A 19,845-nucleotide genomic window follows, 5' to 3' on the forward strand; every position below is an offset into this window, starting at 1 on the left:
AGATAATTCTGCTAAACATTGTTTTAGACGCTGCACTTATATTTGGCCACATTTCCTTTGTATAAAATCCATACATTAGTCAGTCGCTGCACCTGGTTGATGCATTTTACTTGAAAGAATTTGAAGTCTTCATTTTCAAACAGCTTCACATTGAGCCCCCCCGCCCTCGGCCATGTTTGACTGTGGTTGGTTCCAGCACCCTGAGATCTGGGTTAAAGTGATAATAGAAGACGACTGTAAACATAATGACATCATATTAAACGTGTCCGACAAAAAATATTGTCCAAGCAAATAAATAAAAACGACAAATTTCTGGAGGAATCCACTCCGGGCCAAGTTGGACCACAATATCCACACAGACAAAGTTTAAATGTATTTTCCAGACAAGATTTATTGATACATACAATGTGTAGACTTAATGGCAGATATAAAGGTCTACAGAGACAAAAAGGCACAATAGATTAGACATTCACTACCATGTCCCCTGATTTTCAAAAGCTGATCAAGCCCTTTTAAAAGGCAAGAAACAAACAGTGGAGGATTTCATAAATTACAATGAGACTGTACATCTGCTTTGCGATTCGTTTCTTTAATAATATCGTTGACAGAAAATTACTGATTCAGCTTTTCCTTTAATTCATTTGGTTTCTTTCAAACAAACACCAAGATTTGTAATTGGAAAACATGTCTTTCATTATCGTTTCATTCATTGTGGCCTCTTAATGTATGCTAACAAAGTGGGAAATAAAATAGAGCAGATGATATCATACTGAGAAAGAACTGCTGTATTTTCCAGAGACGAAGGCAAAACATGGAGGGAGGACGTCAACTCTTTTGGATCAACTGATGAGCAACATAATCAAATTGAACTTTGTGTTGTATCGTTTACCTGAGAAGATGCTGCTTCAGACAACCACATAATCTTCCTATATCAATACGGGATTGCCTGCTACCCTAAACCCATGTAAACATAACAGAAACGCATCGACACTCTTTGGAAAACACCATAACCCATTATTGAGGAATTGATCACAACCCACACTTAAGATTGACAGAAAATAAACATCTCGGAATCAAGAAAATGTCAATGCGGAGCAAGATAATGAGAATTCTGAACACAGACCACAGAATCCTGTTGCATGATTTAAGACACAGAACACACAAAAACGCTCGTCAGTCAAGATCCGGTGAGGAAAACCGCATGTAAAGTATACAGAATGTAACACGAGTGATATTCAACACTATAAGGCGATGCCGCGTGGTCGCGAGGAGACAAAGTGCACCACGTATCTGAACGTGGAGAGTCGCAGATACGACGGATCGGTCCGAGGCAGACGTGTGAATCGGAGGCCCTCCGCGGCGACCACAATGGCGACTGTGGCAGCAGCTAGCTTGCTGAAGCGATTGCACTTGCCGAGATGCTACGACGCGCATCAGGAAAACTAAATGAATCGCATGCAGCTCCAAACCCTGAACAACAACAACAACAAAAATAGCAAACAACCTTGCTTATAAAGCTTCATCATTCAGCATGACAATCCTAACAAGCAGCAGCGAACGGCTAATGCTAACCCTAAGGCATGGGGAAGTTGCCAGTCGGAGAGGAGGGAGGAAGGGAGAGAGGGAGAGAGGTAGCTCCAGCAACAGCTGGCAGCAGAGGTACTATAGGCGTTGGGGTTGGATGAGTGGAAAGGTCCAAAGATTAAGGCGAGCTGCGCGTGGTGCTGGTGTTGACAGGACCGCGATAAGGCAATTATAGAGGCGTAAACATGGCCAGAGCGATTCAGGAGAGGAGGCCTGGTGGAAAAGCCTTTACCTCGGAGAACCAGACGAGGGAGACGGGCCGGGTGAGAGCCGTACAGTGTGGCTTGTGACTGAGGCTGGAGGGGTGTAGCACCATCTGGGGCTGTTTTTCAGTGCGGTTCCTCCTCTAGGGACATCTGTTGGGGACGTGAACGCTGTGTGTCTTGTGTCGTGTGTGTGCGTGTGTCTGAATGTCTTCAGAACAGCGAGGGGGGGAGAGGGGGGGATCAGTGAGAGCTGTAAACACATCCAAAGTAACAACCTCTAGCAGAACGAGCCTGCATGGATCTGCCCAGGTGGAGCTTTGGCGAGATCAGTCAGCGCAAAGGTATCTGCACCGGAGAGTGTGGGTTGGCGTGGAGACTGACTTCATGTGTTTATGCTCGGTGTGCACAACGTATGTGTCATTCGTAAGCCTGAGTGGGTTTGTGTTAAGTCGGCATGGGAGTGAGAGTGAATACCTGTCCGGGCACGGTTGTCAGTGTTAATAAGATGCAGTGCTTGGGGTGAGGAGGGGGGAGGGGGGAGGGATTACAATGGGCCGAGGCGCCGGGGGTGTTGGTAATCATTTAGTGGAGGCTGTGGCAGGAGGAAACACCAGGATGACAAACCGCCATACAGCTAACCACCTAGCCAGTGTGTACCGTCCACACCGAGGAGAGAGAGGACACTGGGGGGCATCACCTTTATGAGGAATGTGTTGGAGGTAACGTTAATAGAAATATAACATTTACACGGGAATCTTTTGGTCTAAAACTGGCCACCGTGTGGTGGGGGTGGGGGGGGGGGGGGGGGGGGCATTCAAGTAGCTCCTCTCGTAAGAAAGGCTTGGTCTTGATAACGTGACACCCAAAAGCAACCCTTTCTCTGCCTAGGAGATCAAAATAAACCAGAGTCTTATCGGCTAAGATGGTGTTGGCTTCTAGAAAACAATTCCTCACTGGATATAATGTCTATGATTAGGTTCAGGTCGCTGCGTTCCCTCCTGCACAGCCCGGATCAGTTAAGGTGAAAAGAGGCACCAGAGGAGCCGTGGTAGAAGTCTCCGTCACTGCTGTCATGGTGGGTGTTTTTTTCATTTGTCTGAAGCGCTGGTTCCTCGTACGTCACCTTTTAGACGAAGCTGTGAGGGAGAAAAATGCATTCGGTTTATGCAAACTGTGGGTTTAGAGGAAACTTGCATCCAGTAAGATGCTCATATTACACAAAGAGTTTAAACTCATTTCTGTTCATTAGACATGACTTAAAAAAAAAAAAAAAAAGTAACAAATCTCCGTCTGCAAACTGAAATCTTTAGTTCCTTAAAGGGAAAAAAAATGGGCTCCTTATCAAACCTCCTGTTTGTCTTCAAGGTAGATAAAAGCATCACTTTCAAATTCTCCCAACCTGAGGCTGATGGCTTTGGAAAGTCAATTAGTGTGAGAATCTGATAGCTGCACACCTTAATGGAACAGTTCAAACTAACACTGGCTCTAAACAGAGGAATAGACCGATCTGATGAAATGGCACAAGGATTCACCCTCCCACTTCTTCATCCTTTCCCCCCATCCTCCCTCCTCTCCCCCCCTCAATCACAGCACAGACTCCTTCTCAACTGCAGAATTCCATTTGTATGTTAATGAGGGGGAAAAGGAGCCATCTTGAAGCAAACCACCCCCCCCACCCCACCCCCACCCCACACACACACACACTTCTACACCAAAAGCATCCCACCAATATACATTCAAAATTCAGACAACACTGCTGCTTTCATGTCCGCCTTCTCATCCACCTGGTGCAAAACCTGAGTGGCAGCGACTGCATGCAGTTTGCGGTCAGCGTCACTCTGAAACGTCCAGCTGTCACCCCGCAACACCCCGGAGCTCAGAGGTCCGGCCCTCGTCAGCCTCCCCGCCACCGCCGTCTTTGATGGCACCCGCCTGTGTGCTTGCTCCAAAACGAAAATGGGAAACACATGCCGAGTTTGGGCGAGATGCGAGGGGAGGAAGGCAGAGCGGAGAATGCTTGTATGATGGTCGTGAGCCAGGAATGTCTGAGACGGGCCCACTTCGGCCAGTGCAGCTCAGATTCCTCCCCGGGTTCTCCTTGTACGGCCAAAAAAACCTCCTGAAGACTGACGTGTGGAGCAGCTCCAAGACCAAAGCAGCGGTGCGCTTCCACAGTCAGGGAGGAAAACGTGTGTGTTTACACGTGGACCGTCTGTCTTCTGCTGCACAAGGAGAGAGGAGTTTGCATGTACTCCCTGTGGTGCGGGGGGGGTTTTCCTCCCAGGGTCAAAAACTTGCATTGGAGGCTAATTGGTGACTGGACGGAATCTTTTCTCCCTGTATTTATTTGCGGAACGATCTGGATTCCATGTCCAGCAAAAGGCGTCATTTATGCACTCAACTATTTTCGCCAGTTTTAAAAACCACAAGAACAATCTCCACACGCTCTCGAACATTTACAGCAGCCATTTCAGAATCAGCAAACCACGTCAAACCCGCGCACACCATACTCCAGGTGTTAAGTGATTAATCATTTCGGAGTCAGTTACATGTCAAACATGTGCAACATCGAGACACCGTGGACTACAAACCCTTTCACACCACCGAAAGTACAGAGTGAAGGTCATCGGTGTGAGGTAGCACAGAAAAGCCCACAGGGAGCAGAGAGGGTTTTCCACTGAGATGGGTGAGCTGCTGTCAGTGGAGCCACACCGGTCAACTTGGAGTGGTTTTTCCACAGCACGTTGCAAAAAAAAAACAAAAAAACACTGAAGCTCTGCTCACTGCACAATAAAAGCATTACATACTTCACAGTAGTTTTATAATAAGAGATGCCAGGATTTCTCCAAAATGCTTCTAGTGTGAAGGAGCACCGGCTGGAAAAGTTCGGCTCAACTAAAAAAAAAAAAAGAAGCTTTTTTTTAAGGATAAACTAAGGTAAGACTGATAAGTTGAATACGAATGTCGACAGCAGAGTATGATTTTGAACACTAAATACATTGTGTTGATAATAACTGAGTGGAGGGCCATGCAGAGAGCGACCATGATCCTCAGTGATATAAAGAAGTGGCGTCGATCAGTTGCTTTGGCTTCGGCACAGAGCAGCTGCCCAAGCTGGGACAGTGGAAAACCCATTCCAGAAGGAGAAATGACTTACTGACCAACACCACGCTAGGCTACTTTTCTGCAGCCTTTGTACCTCGCACAGAACCTTTCTTTCGTATCTGGTCAAAATAAAGTACAGGACATCAACTGACAGTGGGATTAGAAGACTCCGTATCAACAAACAAGGAGAGCGTTTCATCCAGTTGTTACACAATGTGCAGGGAGGTAATAACATCTGGACTTCAAAACAAAAAAAACTAAATCAAGCAATCGGGATGTAAATGATCTTTTAAATAATTTTTTTGTGTGCTTCCAACAATGATAAAAAATAATTTTTTAAAAAGTCAATAAAAAGGATTCTGGGTCATTTTCAGTGGCCTCACCTGATCGAGCTCTGCCTGTGTATCCGCCTCCATCCGTCGGATGTCTTCCATTGTCAGATCCACCCACCTATCAATCCAGCAGAAGAGCTGGCGGTGGAAGTTAGTGAAGATCCTCTTCTCTTGCTGCACAACACAGGAGAGGCCCCGATTAGGACCGGCTGACCTTTTACATCTTTGACTAAGATCAAGAGTGAGACATTGTTTTCAGGTCAGAGGTCACATGCAGGCTGGTGGGATCACAGTTGGGCCGTTCTCGTCTGTGTGTTCAAGTATTGGAATAATCTTCACATCATTGGTGAAACACTACTTGAGTTTTTTTTTAAATTCCTGTACACTCTTGGTTGCGAAATACTACTTTTTCCTAATACTTTAACTCTTCGATAGTGAATGCACCTCTGGAGCCAAAACAAAGCATCTGTGTGAGGATGAAGTGTGTCAGTCTGACCTCGTGGATCAAGCTCTCCACTTTGGTCTGCAGGCCCCACCACTTGAACTTCACTGTGACCAGTTTGTAGGCACACATTTTTGGGCAATCAGGATTACGAACAAGTTCTTGCTGTCGGGACAAGGGAGAGGGAGAGAGAGAGAGAGAGAGAGAGAGAGAGAAAAGGCACAAGCTGTCAATTATTTGAAGCAGAGAATCAGAATAAATAACTCATCAAAAGTTGAGCGCAACTTTCCAACGACAGAAAAATTGTAAAAACAGCACGACTGAGAGAATATTATTTTAGACTCGTCTTGGATGCGTTCAAAGGTAAAAGGCATTAATACATAATGTTTTGGGTATGGAAGCTTGCTAAAATAATTATCAATATGAAGATGCGCTGTGCACGGATAAAAGCGCCCTAATCTGCAACACACTTTCTAAATCCATCGGCTGCTTGCACTCTGCCTCCTGTGAAGAGAGGAAGAAAAGAAGAAAAGAAAGGAGGGGGTTGGGGTACAGCAAAGTGGATAAACTCCAGATGAAGGGACCATTTCTCTGCCTCCGCCCTGACAGCGACACCGTTCCCGAAAGGCATGCCTTTGTGGCCACAGAAGGCAGATAAAACGGTGTTCGCGGAGCGATAAGGGCGTCGCAGTGCAAAGCCGGTTACATTATTAACACCGAGGACCTGCTCGCCCCCAGAACACACACACTCGCCCTCCGAGAACACCTGTTTAATTAATCACTTCATTCCGGCTCGGCGCGCCACCAGAAAATGCCACAGACCCGCCTCAATCACCCCTCATCCCGCTGCCGTTTGATGCCGCGATCGCGGCGCGGCGCGAGAGAGGGGAAATGAGAAACATTTCTAAATTTGCAGTGGGTTTAGAAAAGTTGTCATCGCTAAAGGAGAACTTCACATGAAACGGATTCGACATCAAAACACTTACGGTGACATTTCTTCTCTCCCTCTCTGTGCCCCGCTCAAAGGAGCAGAAGTTTTCTGAAATACAAAGGGTACCGATATGCAAGCATGTGTGCATGCAGAGATAGACAAGAGTTTTATTGCTCTGAGAAGCTGGCAGAAATTGTGCCTCTGTTGTCACATAACTACTTTTTTTTTTTTTTCCCTTTCCCCCTCCACCTTTTCAAAAACAGCCTTTTTCCATGTCCACAGCGGACGGGAAAGTGATCTAATTAAAAACACAAAATAGAAGTTGTGCTTCTTTATTCATACTTTTTAAAGCTGTTTGGCTGCCTTTGTTCTGCCAAAATTCTTGAAGCAGGGAAAAGTTTCCCATGGTGAACTTTGAGGGCCCCGCTGCAGAATAGGAAACCGCGGCGCTCCGATGGGGAGCAGGACCCGTTTGTGAGGCTGCGGGATGCGACGGGGGTTTAGAGAACTCCCCACAAAGTTTCTCTGCGTGACTTAATTCTAATTGACTTTTCACCTTTTATCAAAAAGGCATCGGCCTCCACACAAGAGCTGCTGTTTGTCAAAAGGAGACTCGCTGCCCATTTCCTCGCCAACATGTTCGTCTCCTGTCACTTCCGAGACCAAAACCTGGGTTTCAGATCTGCTGATTTGAGGTAATAAGTCTCATTAAACTGCAGCTTCATGCTGCTGAAACATTCCTGCAGCTCTGCGCTTCATTATCACGGGCAGCCGAGCAGCATGATATTTGCTCCTTTCAAGATTTAATAAGGATATCTTTGTTCCAGTCCTACTGCTCTGGGTCTGGAGGAGTTTGTCGACAGCTGCCAAAACTGACGGGTGAATATGTGCGTGTCATTTAGTTTGTATTAAGTCAAACAGTCTTGAGGTTTGTAGTTAGTAATGTTTCAGACAAGTCACCAGTCCATCACAGGACAAACACACACACACACACACACACTCACATTCCACCCTAAAGGCAATCTGGCCTCATCAGTGAACCTCACATGTTTTTGGACTGTGGGAGGAAACTGGGGCACCCGTAGGAAATCCCCCTCACACACAGGGAGAACATGCAAACTCCAAATAGGAAGAAGGCCCGACCAGTGTAATAGCAATAACAATGAGACATTAATGAGGAAGGAATGCAGCCATTTGCATGAAACTTACATTGTCCTTTACTAAACCTGCTGGGCCGTCCTTACCACACATCCTTCCCTCGACCAAACACACACTGCTCAACACTTCTCCAGTGTGAATGTTCTAGTAACAGGAACTGCTGCAGAGCAGTGACCTTCAGAATGGGCAAAGCAGCAGGGAGATTTTACAGATCAAGCAAAACCTTTTGCCAACATTTCATTTAAATTAAAAAAAATTTTTTTAAAGAGAAATCAGGACAAGAAATAAGTTGGGGTGGTGAAAATATGAATCCATGAAAACACAGGGGATCTGTTGAAGTTCTCAAGTTTCCAACAGTAAAATGACAACTGTATAAATAATAGTAGCAAATATCATGACTTCACAGTTAGACACTGTGATGGGAGCTAAGTAGGTTGTTGTCGTTTCCCTTTTTTTGATTGACTAAAGATTTCAAAAACCCTCAAACCTTGTCTTGTAAAATAAAAAAAACAAAACATGGATTATAATCCAGACTGGGAACTCCTCCTCCCACACTTTGAGAGTGTAGTTGTCCACTACAGCTTCTCACTCCGTCTCCGCTGCAGAACGTTACGCCTGTTTAACGTCGGCTCCATTATAATCTGCTGGATTACACTGAACATCCTCGACAAACACATCAATTTGATGGTAAAAGCAGGTTTCCACCAGCAAACACACGAGGTGAAAGAAGCGGCAGTGGAAGTAGAGTTTGTGGTGTTCATGACGAGCAGCGCAGCAGCGTTACCTTCCAGGCGGGCCCAAGAGGTCCTCGGCCCGTCCTGGCCGACTTGAACACGGTGGGATCCTCCTCTGCCTTGTAGTCCTGCAGCCACAAATATAATGAAGAGTGAATGGTTCAACTAAACACAGTTTTATAAACTACATATGAAAATAATATGGACACCAGTAAAATAATGGAAGCCAGGGTTTTAAAAATAGGAGTGGCTGCAACTCCAGGGGAAGGTGGTAGACATTGGCGCCAGCTTTGCAATTACGATAATAGTGCATATATAATAATGCACGTTTGATGTTGAATTGCACAGAAGAAGGGAACAACAAAGATAAATCACTAAACAGTAAGTAAAAATACAATGAGAGCATGTTAGGCGTACCGGTGATGGCAGACGATTCATCATAAACGTAGTGGATTTTAAACTTTTCAAATGTGGCATTCCTTGCCTTCTAATCACTTTTACATTGACATTTTAATTAAAAATGTTTCAAAGAGGCACATTATTAAAAAAAAAAAAACAGAGCTTGAGGACAACAAGACTAGGTTTCATTTTGACAAGACGTATGAAAATCTGCAATCGTGTTATAACGTGAAGTAGAACACAACGCAAGCCTGGGATCCAGACGATATCCTTTTCTAGAGAGAAGACTTTTATTTCTGTGTGCCGTTTGTCCCAGAGATCCATTCATCAACTAAATGAAGTACAGTCACAGCCACTGTAATGCCAGAGAGTTGTGAAGTCATCGACTCTCACAAATAACGTCATACAGCAGGACAAGAGCGTGGATCACACCTCCAGTCTGACCGCACCAGAAACTTCTTCTGCATTTGGTACATTTCATAGCTTTCAATCCCCCCCCCGCCCCCCTCCCTCTGGTGAGCCAGTTGTGACGCCACCGGTGAGGTCGTCACCGCTCCTGTAACAAGCCGGCAAATCTCCTTTTCCCCACGGATCAACGGAAGCTCCTGTTCTCCACGTCCTGCCAACTCAGCGTCATTTTTGATCAATTTAACACAATCTAGTTCGACGACGACGGCGGGCTACACCCGATCAGCACAGTTCATACAGTCACATCCTGCTAAACCCATTTCAGTGACCTAATCACTTCTGCCCCATTACACCGGAGGATCGTGCTCCTGCGTTGAGAGAAATAGAGGGATCCTGCGCTCCCCAGCTAAGCATGAGCACATGACAAAGTTGACTCCATAAAACAGGCGAGAAAAATAATACAAATAAATGAAATGGTTTTCAAATTATCTACAGCTCAAGGGTCCAACAATTTTAAATAAATCATGATGTGCCTGCAGCTAAAAGCTACTTTTTCACAGGGCTGCCGGCCAACGGGAGGGTGCCAAACGTGGGGAAAGGAATGGACGCGCGCGCACACACACACACACACACACACACACACACACACACACACACACACACACACACACACACACACACACACACACACACACACACACACACACACACACACACACACACACACACACACACACACACACACACACACACACACACACTAATTTGGATGTTTTAATGCTGAGAGCTCCATCACTATAACAATACGCGGTGCAGCAGTAATGAGGTCTGTGAATCGATGTGCGGTGCTGCACAAAAAGAAGCTACTCCTCAAATGAAGGAGTGTGTGCTCCAGTGTGTTTACGCTCTCTGTGTGTGTGTGTGTGTGTGTGTGTGTGTGTGTGTGTGTGTGTGTGTGTGTGTGTGTGTGTGTGTGTGTGTGTGTGTGTGTGTGTGTGTGTGTGTGTGTGTGTGTGTCAAGTTCCGGTGCACGCAGCAGTGTGAGCCTTAATTACACTAACAAACTCATCTGTGCTGGCGGTACGCCCCAGGCCCTGCAGTCATGCCTGAGGCTGAGGGCTGATGGGGCCCTCAGACACAACACACTCCTACAGCAAGGCAAACACGTCCGCCTCGTTAACTACCTACCACAAACAAACATGTGTACACACACACACACACACACACACACACACACACACACACACACACACACACACACACACACACACACACACACACACACACACACACACACACACACACACACACACACACACACACACACACACACACACACACACACACACACACACACACACACACAGAGAGAGAGAGAAATGAGGCAATGCGATGTCAAATAACAGCAATAATGTGTAACATCTTCAAATAACATTTCAGAGACTCCAGATAAAGTGTTAAAAACTCACATTTATATTTTCAGGCATCATCAAGGCCATCTTTGGATGCTTAAATGTTGTGTATAATGGTTTATTCTTAAACTTGTCAACACTTTTCAAAAGCAGAAGTGCTAAACAATATTCAGTGTTAAATAATATAATGAATACTTGCATTAAAACCATTCCTGTGACTGGATAATTGTTTTATTTATTCTAAAGTGAAAATGCTCAATTTCAACAAAATTTTAATTTTACATTCAGAATCTTTACACTTTGTAATCTTTTCATACTTATTTGTACATTATTAAATATCAATAATGTGCAGATGAATGGATAAGAGCTACAACTTTATTCAAAGAAAAAATTAAATGCTAAAAGTGATGTCAACAGCCGCCACAAGAAAGAGCTGAGAATATTAACAATACAGTCTGAGATGATTAAACACCTCTTTTTTTTTTCTTTTTTAAGATTTTTAAACCGTCACCGAGTTTCAAGTTCGTAACCTTTGCCACGAGTTGAATATTTCATAAATATTGATTTAGGATATTAATAAACATTACAACTCATGAAAACTAATATTAAAAGTTTAATATTTATAAGTAGCTGCTTGCCACTTGACATGGCCCTGAAGTGTGTGATATTTTAAAAATCCAACTCAAAATGTATAATAATCATTCCCTGGTAAAACTAGCAATTGTAATTATACAATTTTTGAAATATTATTATGAAGCCTCTTTTGGGGGAAATTACATGATTTTCGGAGTAAATTCTAATAGTTTAGCAAAATTGGAGGAAGACAGTTTGCAGCTATAGATAATGTGCTACTGCAGAACAGGGGGCGCTGCTGGAGAGATGGAGGCCCAAAGCAAAAGAGAGGCATGAGGCCTGCACAGGACGACGACATATGATGCCGTTTGGTGTCATTCAAACACAACGTGCGACTGAAATGGTGAAGCTTGGACACGACGTGTGAGCAAGGAAGTCAAAAGTATGTTTGGAATATAAGCAAAGTCTTAATGTGAACTTGTCTTCTTTCTCAGCATCACTGAATCCACGGACGGCTTTATTCTGAGCACAATAATCGAAGTATCGTATAGACTGAAGACAAGACAATAACAACACGCACATTGCCATTACCTCCAGAAACCACACCAACATCAACATCTGGACAGTATGAAAAGCAACTATTCCTTTTTCACTGCAACATTGTGGGTTTTTTATTACCTAAAACATGCCAGCTGTTGCCGTCGACTGTTCCCTGCGAAAATGTGTAAAGTTGCGTGATGCTGTGATTCTGAATGTTTGTATTTCAAGTTTTGAGAATGAAAATATGGTTGGAAAATAAATCCAGTTTAAGTTTAGTTTCAATTCGGAGTTTTTAAAACAATTTGGGAAAATATGTTACATATCAAGCAGGTGACATGCAAACTCCATTAGAGTTCAGTAGAATTCTGCTCTTATTCATTGAGCTTTTTTTGTGTAATCCTCTCAAGCAGACACTGTAAAAATATCTCAAAGTGAAGTGAATTCCAGGTACTAAAACAAAATGCTGGGTAATGTCTACATTTGTCCATATGGGGGCGCCACATTCTACCCTTTTATCTTGCATTTGAAATAGATCTTTAAACTTACAGAAGCAGAGACTTGACTTTTGTCTGCGATGTCGATCGGCACAACAGTAACATTCCTCCATTTGTCACTGTCTAGATTGTGCACCTGTACAAACAAAACATATCAAACAACCCTTACAAACAAAGATGCTTCCACGTTCTTCTTCTGATGGGCTGTACTCACATTTTCCTGTGTGCCAAGGTCTGGTTTGTGCAAAGTCTTAATTTCAATGAAGAAATTATCCTGCATGTACGCATTCTGCAACAAACAGATATAAAAAAATAAAATAAAAAAAAAGTGACATTTTTTTAAATATTCAGACATTGAAACTTATTGCTTTCAAACAGGTAGAGGAAAACTATTTAAAAGGTTACCTACCGTCACAACTGGACCACGATTAGACGCGAGGAGAAAAAAAAGGTGAAATAAAAGAGAAAATGTTAGTGTGATGCAAAGGACACTAGTGGATATTATAATGGGGGTAAAAAAAATAAACAGGAGTAATGCAGGGGGACTCACTGGTTTTGCAGTAGGGATAGGCGTTCCAAGCTTCTTCATGAAACACCAGAGCTTCTTTAGGGGCTAAAGTTGCGAGCCAAATTGGGACTTTACTGTGAAGAGGAAGAAGGTGAAGTAATGAATTCAGTTCGAAGTTATTCCAAAGGAAAGATTGTGCAGCGCCAACAACTTAAAAGCTCCATAAGAAGGACAACGCTGCCACTACCTGGTAGTAGGCTGCCATTGCACTTTAGGCAATCCACATGTAATGGAATAGAGAAATCTCCAGGTACCTCTTTATGTGGTAGATTTTGTGCGTATACTGTCCTTTCACTCCATTCTCTTCATAGGGCTCATTCTTGAGCACCTCAATGCCATCGCCGCCTCCCGTCTCATTCTTACTGGCTTCAGCCACAGAAAACAGCTGCCCCACTTGATACTGGAACACAAATCACAGCACAGAAACACACATGAGCCCAGAGGGAAACATGAGCACATTTTATCTCGAAACACATTTGGACTATGAACCTTACTGCTGTCCAAAGCAACCCTTTTCTTCTATTTTTTGTATCTTATCTTTGTCGTGTTCGAGTATAACTCTTCTGATAAAATCCACGAATACAGTCTAACGGCGAGGTTCCGCCGCACGAAAGGTGCAGGGACGGAACGGAGCATTCCGGAACGCTCCGTTCCGGAACGGTACGGCAAAGCGCAACCAGAGCCAAGTCTGGTGCCCGTTCCCACTGCAGAAAGTAGGTTAAAAAGTGCGCGGGGCTTAGAGCTCCGCAGATATGTGACGTTACAACAGTCGTCTCAGCCGGGGCGGCAGACCTGGACCCTACGAATCCTCTGTTGTTGTTTACATGTAATGATGTTGACTCTTTATTTGTTTTTTTTTCCATAGCATCTTTAACTTGATCTCAAAACTGCTCAAACTTGTGACTTATTAACCTTAACTCCATCCTGGTTATTTACAATTGAAAATCTCAGCATCTCATTCTGCCTTCCTCCAGCGTGTATTAGACAGTGCCAATGTCAAGCAGCAAGCCTCACTACGGTCTATTAAATCTTCCCTTTCAGTTATACTGCTCTCCTTGTGCTGCACATCAGCCCTGGCACTCGTTTCAACCCACTCCATCCTTATTCCTTCTTCTCACAGCTTGAATTATCTCAGCATTTCCTCCCACTTGTGAGCAACATGAAGATCCCGACTCCAGTTTAAAGCCGTTCTCTGTTGCCGGTACCAGCAACACTATGTGCATTGCTTACGTTTATTTCTGAGCCAACAAACATTTTTTTTTAAGGCCTGTTGAGGTCCTAAGGGTAGTCAAATATAATAAACATCTTAAAAATATGCCAAAATCAACTTGCAGAACTCCGGCGGCAAACAAGCTGTGATGTGGGAGCGAATGTCTGTTTAAAGTCAAGCAGCGGGTTTTACCTCTTTATAAATCTTACACACTGTACGTCAGGGCTTATCTCCCCCCTGGTGGATTTCAAACTAAGTCTCTAATCTGAAACCTAAACTAACTAGTGCCTCATATCATGTGAACAACAGACATTTCCCAGTTTGTTTTTATTTTAGCTACCAGAGAACTTCGGGCTGTCCCCCCCCCCCCCCCCCAAAAAAAGGAGTTATTTCTTTCATTATTTGGAATCTTATAAAGCTCGACTAATTGCAAGGATGGTTTTATGTCCATAAAAGGCAGTAATGTGAGTCTGGGAATCATTATATAAACCTGGATCAACACAGGGAACAATTGCTTGCTAAAATAATCTCAAGAATAACAAATAAAGCTTTTCTGGAAGCCTGAACATGAGCAGCAGCCAAACACTGCAGATGATAGAGCTTCATTATGTTGTCAGGTTAAATCAATGGGTTTTAAGGAGGGAAAAGTTGTTGTTTTTTTGGTCGAACCTTTCTGGCCTGAACAATGGAGAAAGTTTGACTTAAATAGAACACAAAAGATTACCTGAAATAAAATTGTTACGTTCATTGGAGTTTTATTCAACCCAACTGAAATGTCTATTCCACATGCTATTTGTGTTATTATCCTCCATGATCGTGAAACACAAGAAATCACACACCTTGGAAAAAAATGATGAGAGCGAAATAAATTCATTACAACTTATTTAATAAATGGATTAAAAAGTGATTACTCACCTCCTCGACACTGCATGGCAAAACCACACGGCTGCAAGAGAGAGGAAAGAGCGGTTACACTCACACAACACTTGTTTTGTAAAGACCCTGTTGAATGATACGCAGCTGTGCGAGAAGCGCATTGTAATTGTGTGTCGATTTAAAATGAATCACCATGCGAAAATTACTGCACCAGTCATATACTTAAGACGGGCAAATTGAGAGCTGAAATGTGGAGTTTGCCCCCTCGGTTGTATCAATATTTATTAACGCTGCTGTTCTGAGCACCGGAGAAATTGCTTCAGTCACTCCGAGAATTTCATTAGCACTGTGTTCTAACATCTGAGGAGTAAGAAGGAATCCAATCGTACGTGGAAGTTATCCAAGGATTAAACCGCAAACTGCTGAGCTCAACAATAAGAACTTCTTATTAAGAAGTACTTCGTGTCGATATTACTCCAGAGCGCAGAGAGTGTTAAAGACAAGGTTTAGCTCTAAAATCACCAGGTTTCCTATGACCACCAATACCGAAAACAAGCAGGTGCTCATGTTCACACCAACTTTACTGCGGATTCTGAAAGTGCACCGTCATCAGAAAAACACCACCGATCCCTCATCAGTTTCAGCCTGGCCTCGCACGTCGGCACACTGTCTCTATGTTTTAATGACACTATGCAGAAAAACCAGTCAGGCTGTAGATAAGACTTCTTCAGAAACATAAAACTGAAACCAAAACAAAACCTGAATCAACGTTTGAAGAGCGACAGGAGGACTGTGTAGTCACGGTACTAGAGAGAAGACAACTACCACCACTCAGTCAGTAGAATGCAGAACGAAGTGAAGACGAATTAATACAAAACGGGTGTGACAACACAAAGGAAACCACAAACTATGGAGTATGAAATCGCCTCAAACAAAGAAAAAAGAAAAAAAAAGCTGAAACAAGTTTTGAAACAAGCCAGATGACAAGTTTGTATTAAATGTACTGTAAAAGAATAGTACCACTTCTTCATGCCCCTAAATAGTCCGGACGTAATACACTGTGCCCAAGCTATTGCATCATTTCCCCCGATGAGCAAGCAGTTTCCCCAAACCGACCACGAGCTGCACTGCAGAAGGCGACACGTAAAGAGAGGAAACTCCCTGTGAGACGGAATCTGAAGCAAAGGCCTGGTGGGACATACAAACCGAGTCGTTTTTGGGTGCCCTCTTAAACCCACGAGGTCTTTGATATTGACGAGTGCCGAAAAGGCATGACAGTGAGAATTTATTTTCTGTCCCGAATTAACACTACTCCATTAACCTCTGTTAAAATGAGGTTAGACTTCAGCGGGACACCCAGGGACATGTGTTTTATCTCGTCTGACTGCTCCAAGGAGACCTCTGACGACTCGGGAGCAAGGACTGGCGATGAGTGATGCTGATGTTTGACACAATCAAGGGTGCAAGGGATCGTTCTAAAATAGTGGGGAATTGTCTGGTGACGTGCCTTCATAGGATGGAGCACAAGAAGACAGATGCCTTTAAATAGCGAGTGACTTTGTTTTTCCAATTGAAAAATAAACGCTCTAAAAAGGATAAACCCCAAAATTACCAAGTAATTTATTACTCGGCATTTCATACCACAATTTGTGCATCTGCACAAAAACTCTGCGCAGTGAAGACATTATGAAAACTAATGAGCATCAACATGTCTGACCAAGTCCATAGTGAATTAGTGAAGCTACCAAATGTCGAGAGCTAAAGAACGGCAACGTTCTGCTCAACGAGACACGATGGGCGAGGTCAAGTCTGGTTAGTCACCGGAGCAGTGTTGACTCGATCAAACGGGCAGAAACTCTACTACTACATGATGGTCTCACCCAAACACGGTGGCGGTGCATTATTTGTACAGCCAGTCGTTGTTGACATTCAATATGGGCTTTTTTCCGCCCATCTTGTGTTTTATGTCTTTAGCAAACACACCCTTCCCAGATAATATATGATTTAAGAGCATTAATTACATATTCCCAACTATTTTAATTGTAATTTTCATTTGAGTAAGCAATAGCACAATTTCTCGTGCTTTGACAAACTCCAATATTGATGCTTTCTACACATTTCAGGTGTCTTTCGTTTGCTTTCCACAAGTCGTAAATAAAAGCACAACCCCTGGCTATGATGTATTTGTCTGCGATATAGACACAGCCGTCATGTTATGCCTCTTCAATCGGCTGTTTTGTGTGTAAAGTGCTAAAGCATGAAAGAAATGGTTTTTTTTGGTTTTTTTAACCATTAGAAGTTGATTCGTTTGCCTTTGTTGAGCACATGGATACAAATATGAAGGCAAAGTGCAAACTGTGCTCACAGTTAAGCCCATTATCCTGTGGTCAGAGAGCTGTTCTCATGACTGCTTTACACTAGTGTTCCTGTAGACTTTGTAGCTCACTATAACCTTGTCAAAACTTGTTTATTACCTCTTTATTGGGAGAGGAAGTGAACATCAACCTGTTGAATCAAGTCGCTATTTTACACCGATGCAACACAGGAAAAGATGCAATTGTTTGGACTGTCTGTATGAATGCATGTTTTCATATACGGATTATATATAGGTATGTTGATCATGTTTTTGATATGCGATATATTTACTGTATGGATTTTATCATATAAAACTTTATATTTTAGAAAGAGGAAGATAATTAAATGAGTATCAAATAGTGGAGAATGGGTATGATTAGATAAGTTTTACTTCCTCCTATTCCCTTTCAGACATATCAATTAGATACAGGACAGGATATATGTACTTGTGCACATATATATATATATATATATGCACAAGTACCTTTCACAATGCCACATGCCTGAAATGAATTAATAAAATGATGAAAATTCAACTGATATTAGAAGTACTGTGACGAACTGCAACAAACCTAAAAACAAACTTTGAAAAAAAAATCATGAAGATGCATAACATTTCATTTACCAAGTAATGACACTGGAGATTGCTTATCACAGAAAACAAATCTCAGGTCATATTCCCTCACAGGACCTTTATTCTTATCTCTAGTTTGTCCCCATCATTAAAATTAGGACAAATCCAACCGCAAGCACTCTGGTACAAAAGCTTGATCTGATCCTTCAGAATACAAGCTGTGTGCAGTTTCCCCAAGTCTGCTCTGAATATCAGACTTTTTTTTTTTTAATGGAGCTCTAAGGCTTGCAAACAAAATCACAACAGACAAGCCTCGACCTCCTCGGGGATCAACTGTCTGCTCAATGGAGTCCAATGATGCAGTGCATGCTAAAACAGACAGGATAGCATAGTTATTAACAAAGGAAACGTACATAAAGAGTTTTAAACCTCGTTATGGCTGTTTTGGTTTTTTTATTAATCCATGCTATTTGTCTTGATATTTGAATCAATATTAATGAAGATTTTCAAGGATTTTCTTTGAGGCATGAGTCAAACTCACTTGCAATAACACCGATTGCAAGTTGTTGGAATTATAAAGGATCTGCTCGGCTTTGAACTGATTTGTTAGGTATTGTTTACTGCCAGTCGTCTACAAGCTGGGGGATCGTTTTGTTTACACGTACTGATGTAGACAAAGATCAAAACCCATCATCTCTCAACATCAGGATCAATCATATACGCTGGAAAAACTAATAATAGGACAGTTCACAGTGTCGTAGTATTGTTTACATGCTGCTGTGGTTCGACGTGGCTTTTACATCGCAGCCGAACGGTTGTTTTTTTTTTGTTTGTTTTTTTCACACCAAACTTCAGCTAACAGCGACCTTACAACACGGTGGTTGAAATTATCCAGTTTTCACAAGAGATGACAAACTGCATTCGAGTTTACTTGGAAATGTTGTGGTGAAAGCGTCCACTTGTTGGCAGCCCGAGGTGATTCCCACTCAGGTTGACACACACAGGTCAGCTAATTTAGCGTTAGCAAAGCCGTGAGCCGCCGCGAGAGGTGGGAAATCGTCAAACTCCGGCGGTCCTCCGCTCTCAAACACACCGCGAACCGGAGCATTCGGGAGGGGGGGAGCGGACGAAAACAGCCCGGGGGAAACGGCAGCTGTCAAGCGATGCTACACTGCTGTCAAAGCCGGTAGGCCACGAAGCGGAGCGGCTCTTGAGCAATCCCACCCCGCTTCCCTCGTGTGCCTGACACGGACACCGAGGAAAAGTTTTCATTCGTGTTCAGCCACCGGGGGTAAAAAAATAAATAAAATACGGCTCCCGTTTCACTCACGGTGTCACCAGGCGGTACGCATGCTGGTAAATGAGCCGAGAGAAGTAATTTAGATAGAAACGGCGGACTTACTACTCCTTGATGATGACCATCGTAACTTCTTCCGTGTCGTTCAACCTCGACAGAGACACCTAACTGTAACTGACGTCATCGTCTGATGTGCGCAGCGCCCGGACCCTCCCCCGCGAGCCGTGATTCGCAGAGGGCGGGAAGGAGGGGCGACGTCACACAATGGCCCCCAATCGGGCCGGGGCTCCCGGTGACCTCTCTTTAAAAACATTTATTCACAATGCCACAACAACCTACTCCCGTTTTATATGTCACGTGCGCGAACTTTTTCTTTTAGTAACAGATTGTGGCTGACTGAAAGTGTGGTCCTATTAGAGCAGACCTGGGTGTCATGAGGCCCTTGAGGTCTGCTGGACTGGCCTCCAGGGGGCCACTGGGAAATACATCTTGAATGAAAATTACCGTTAGTGTTGACTTAATTGCATCTGAATTAGTCATTTCTTTCTATTTGCAATTGACACGGGTTTTCTCCTGTTTCCTCCCACAGTTGAAACATTTTTTTGAGGGTTAATACTTGTTAAAGCGGTGTACAAGATGGAGGGAGT

The 19,845-nt window shown here is 43.4% G+C and overlaps 1 protein-coding gene across 1 annotated transcript; it reads right to left on the minus strand.

The window, feature by feature from the left end:
• Positions 1-384: 384 nt before the first annotated feature.
• LOC308132165 (phosphatidylinositol transfer protein beta isoform-like) lies at positions 385-19,403 on the minus strand. The gene is made up of 11 exons (XM_080499162.1): positions 19,304-19,403; positions 15,012-15,042; positions 13,141-13,286; positions 12,869-12,960; positions 12,728-12,735; positions 12,533-12,607; positions 12,371-12,454; positions 8,543-8,620; positions 5,724-5,834; positions 5,279-5,401; positions 385-2,926 (listed from the first exon to the last, which is right to left on the minus strand). Exons 1-11 carry the CDS (start codon positions 19,321-19,323, stop codon positions 2,879-2,881), a joined length of 816 nt encoding a protein of 271 aa, XP_080355288.1. The 5' UTR covers positions 19,324-19,403; the 3' UTR covers positions 385-2,878.
• Positions 19,404-19,845: the final 442 nt, after the last annotated feature.

This window comes from Blennius ocellaris (assembly GCF_963422515.1).
Source record: "Blennius ocellaris genome assembly, chromosome: 7".
Taxonomy (NCBI): domain Eukaryota; kingdom Metazoa; phylum Chordata; class Actinopteri; order Blenniiformes; family Blenniidae; genus Blennius; species Blennius ocellaris.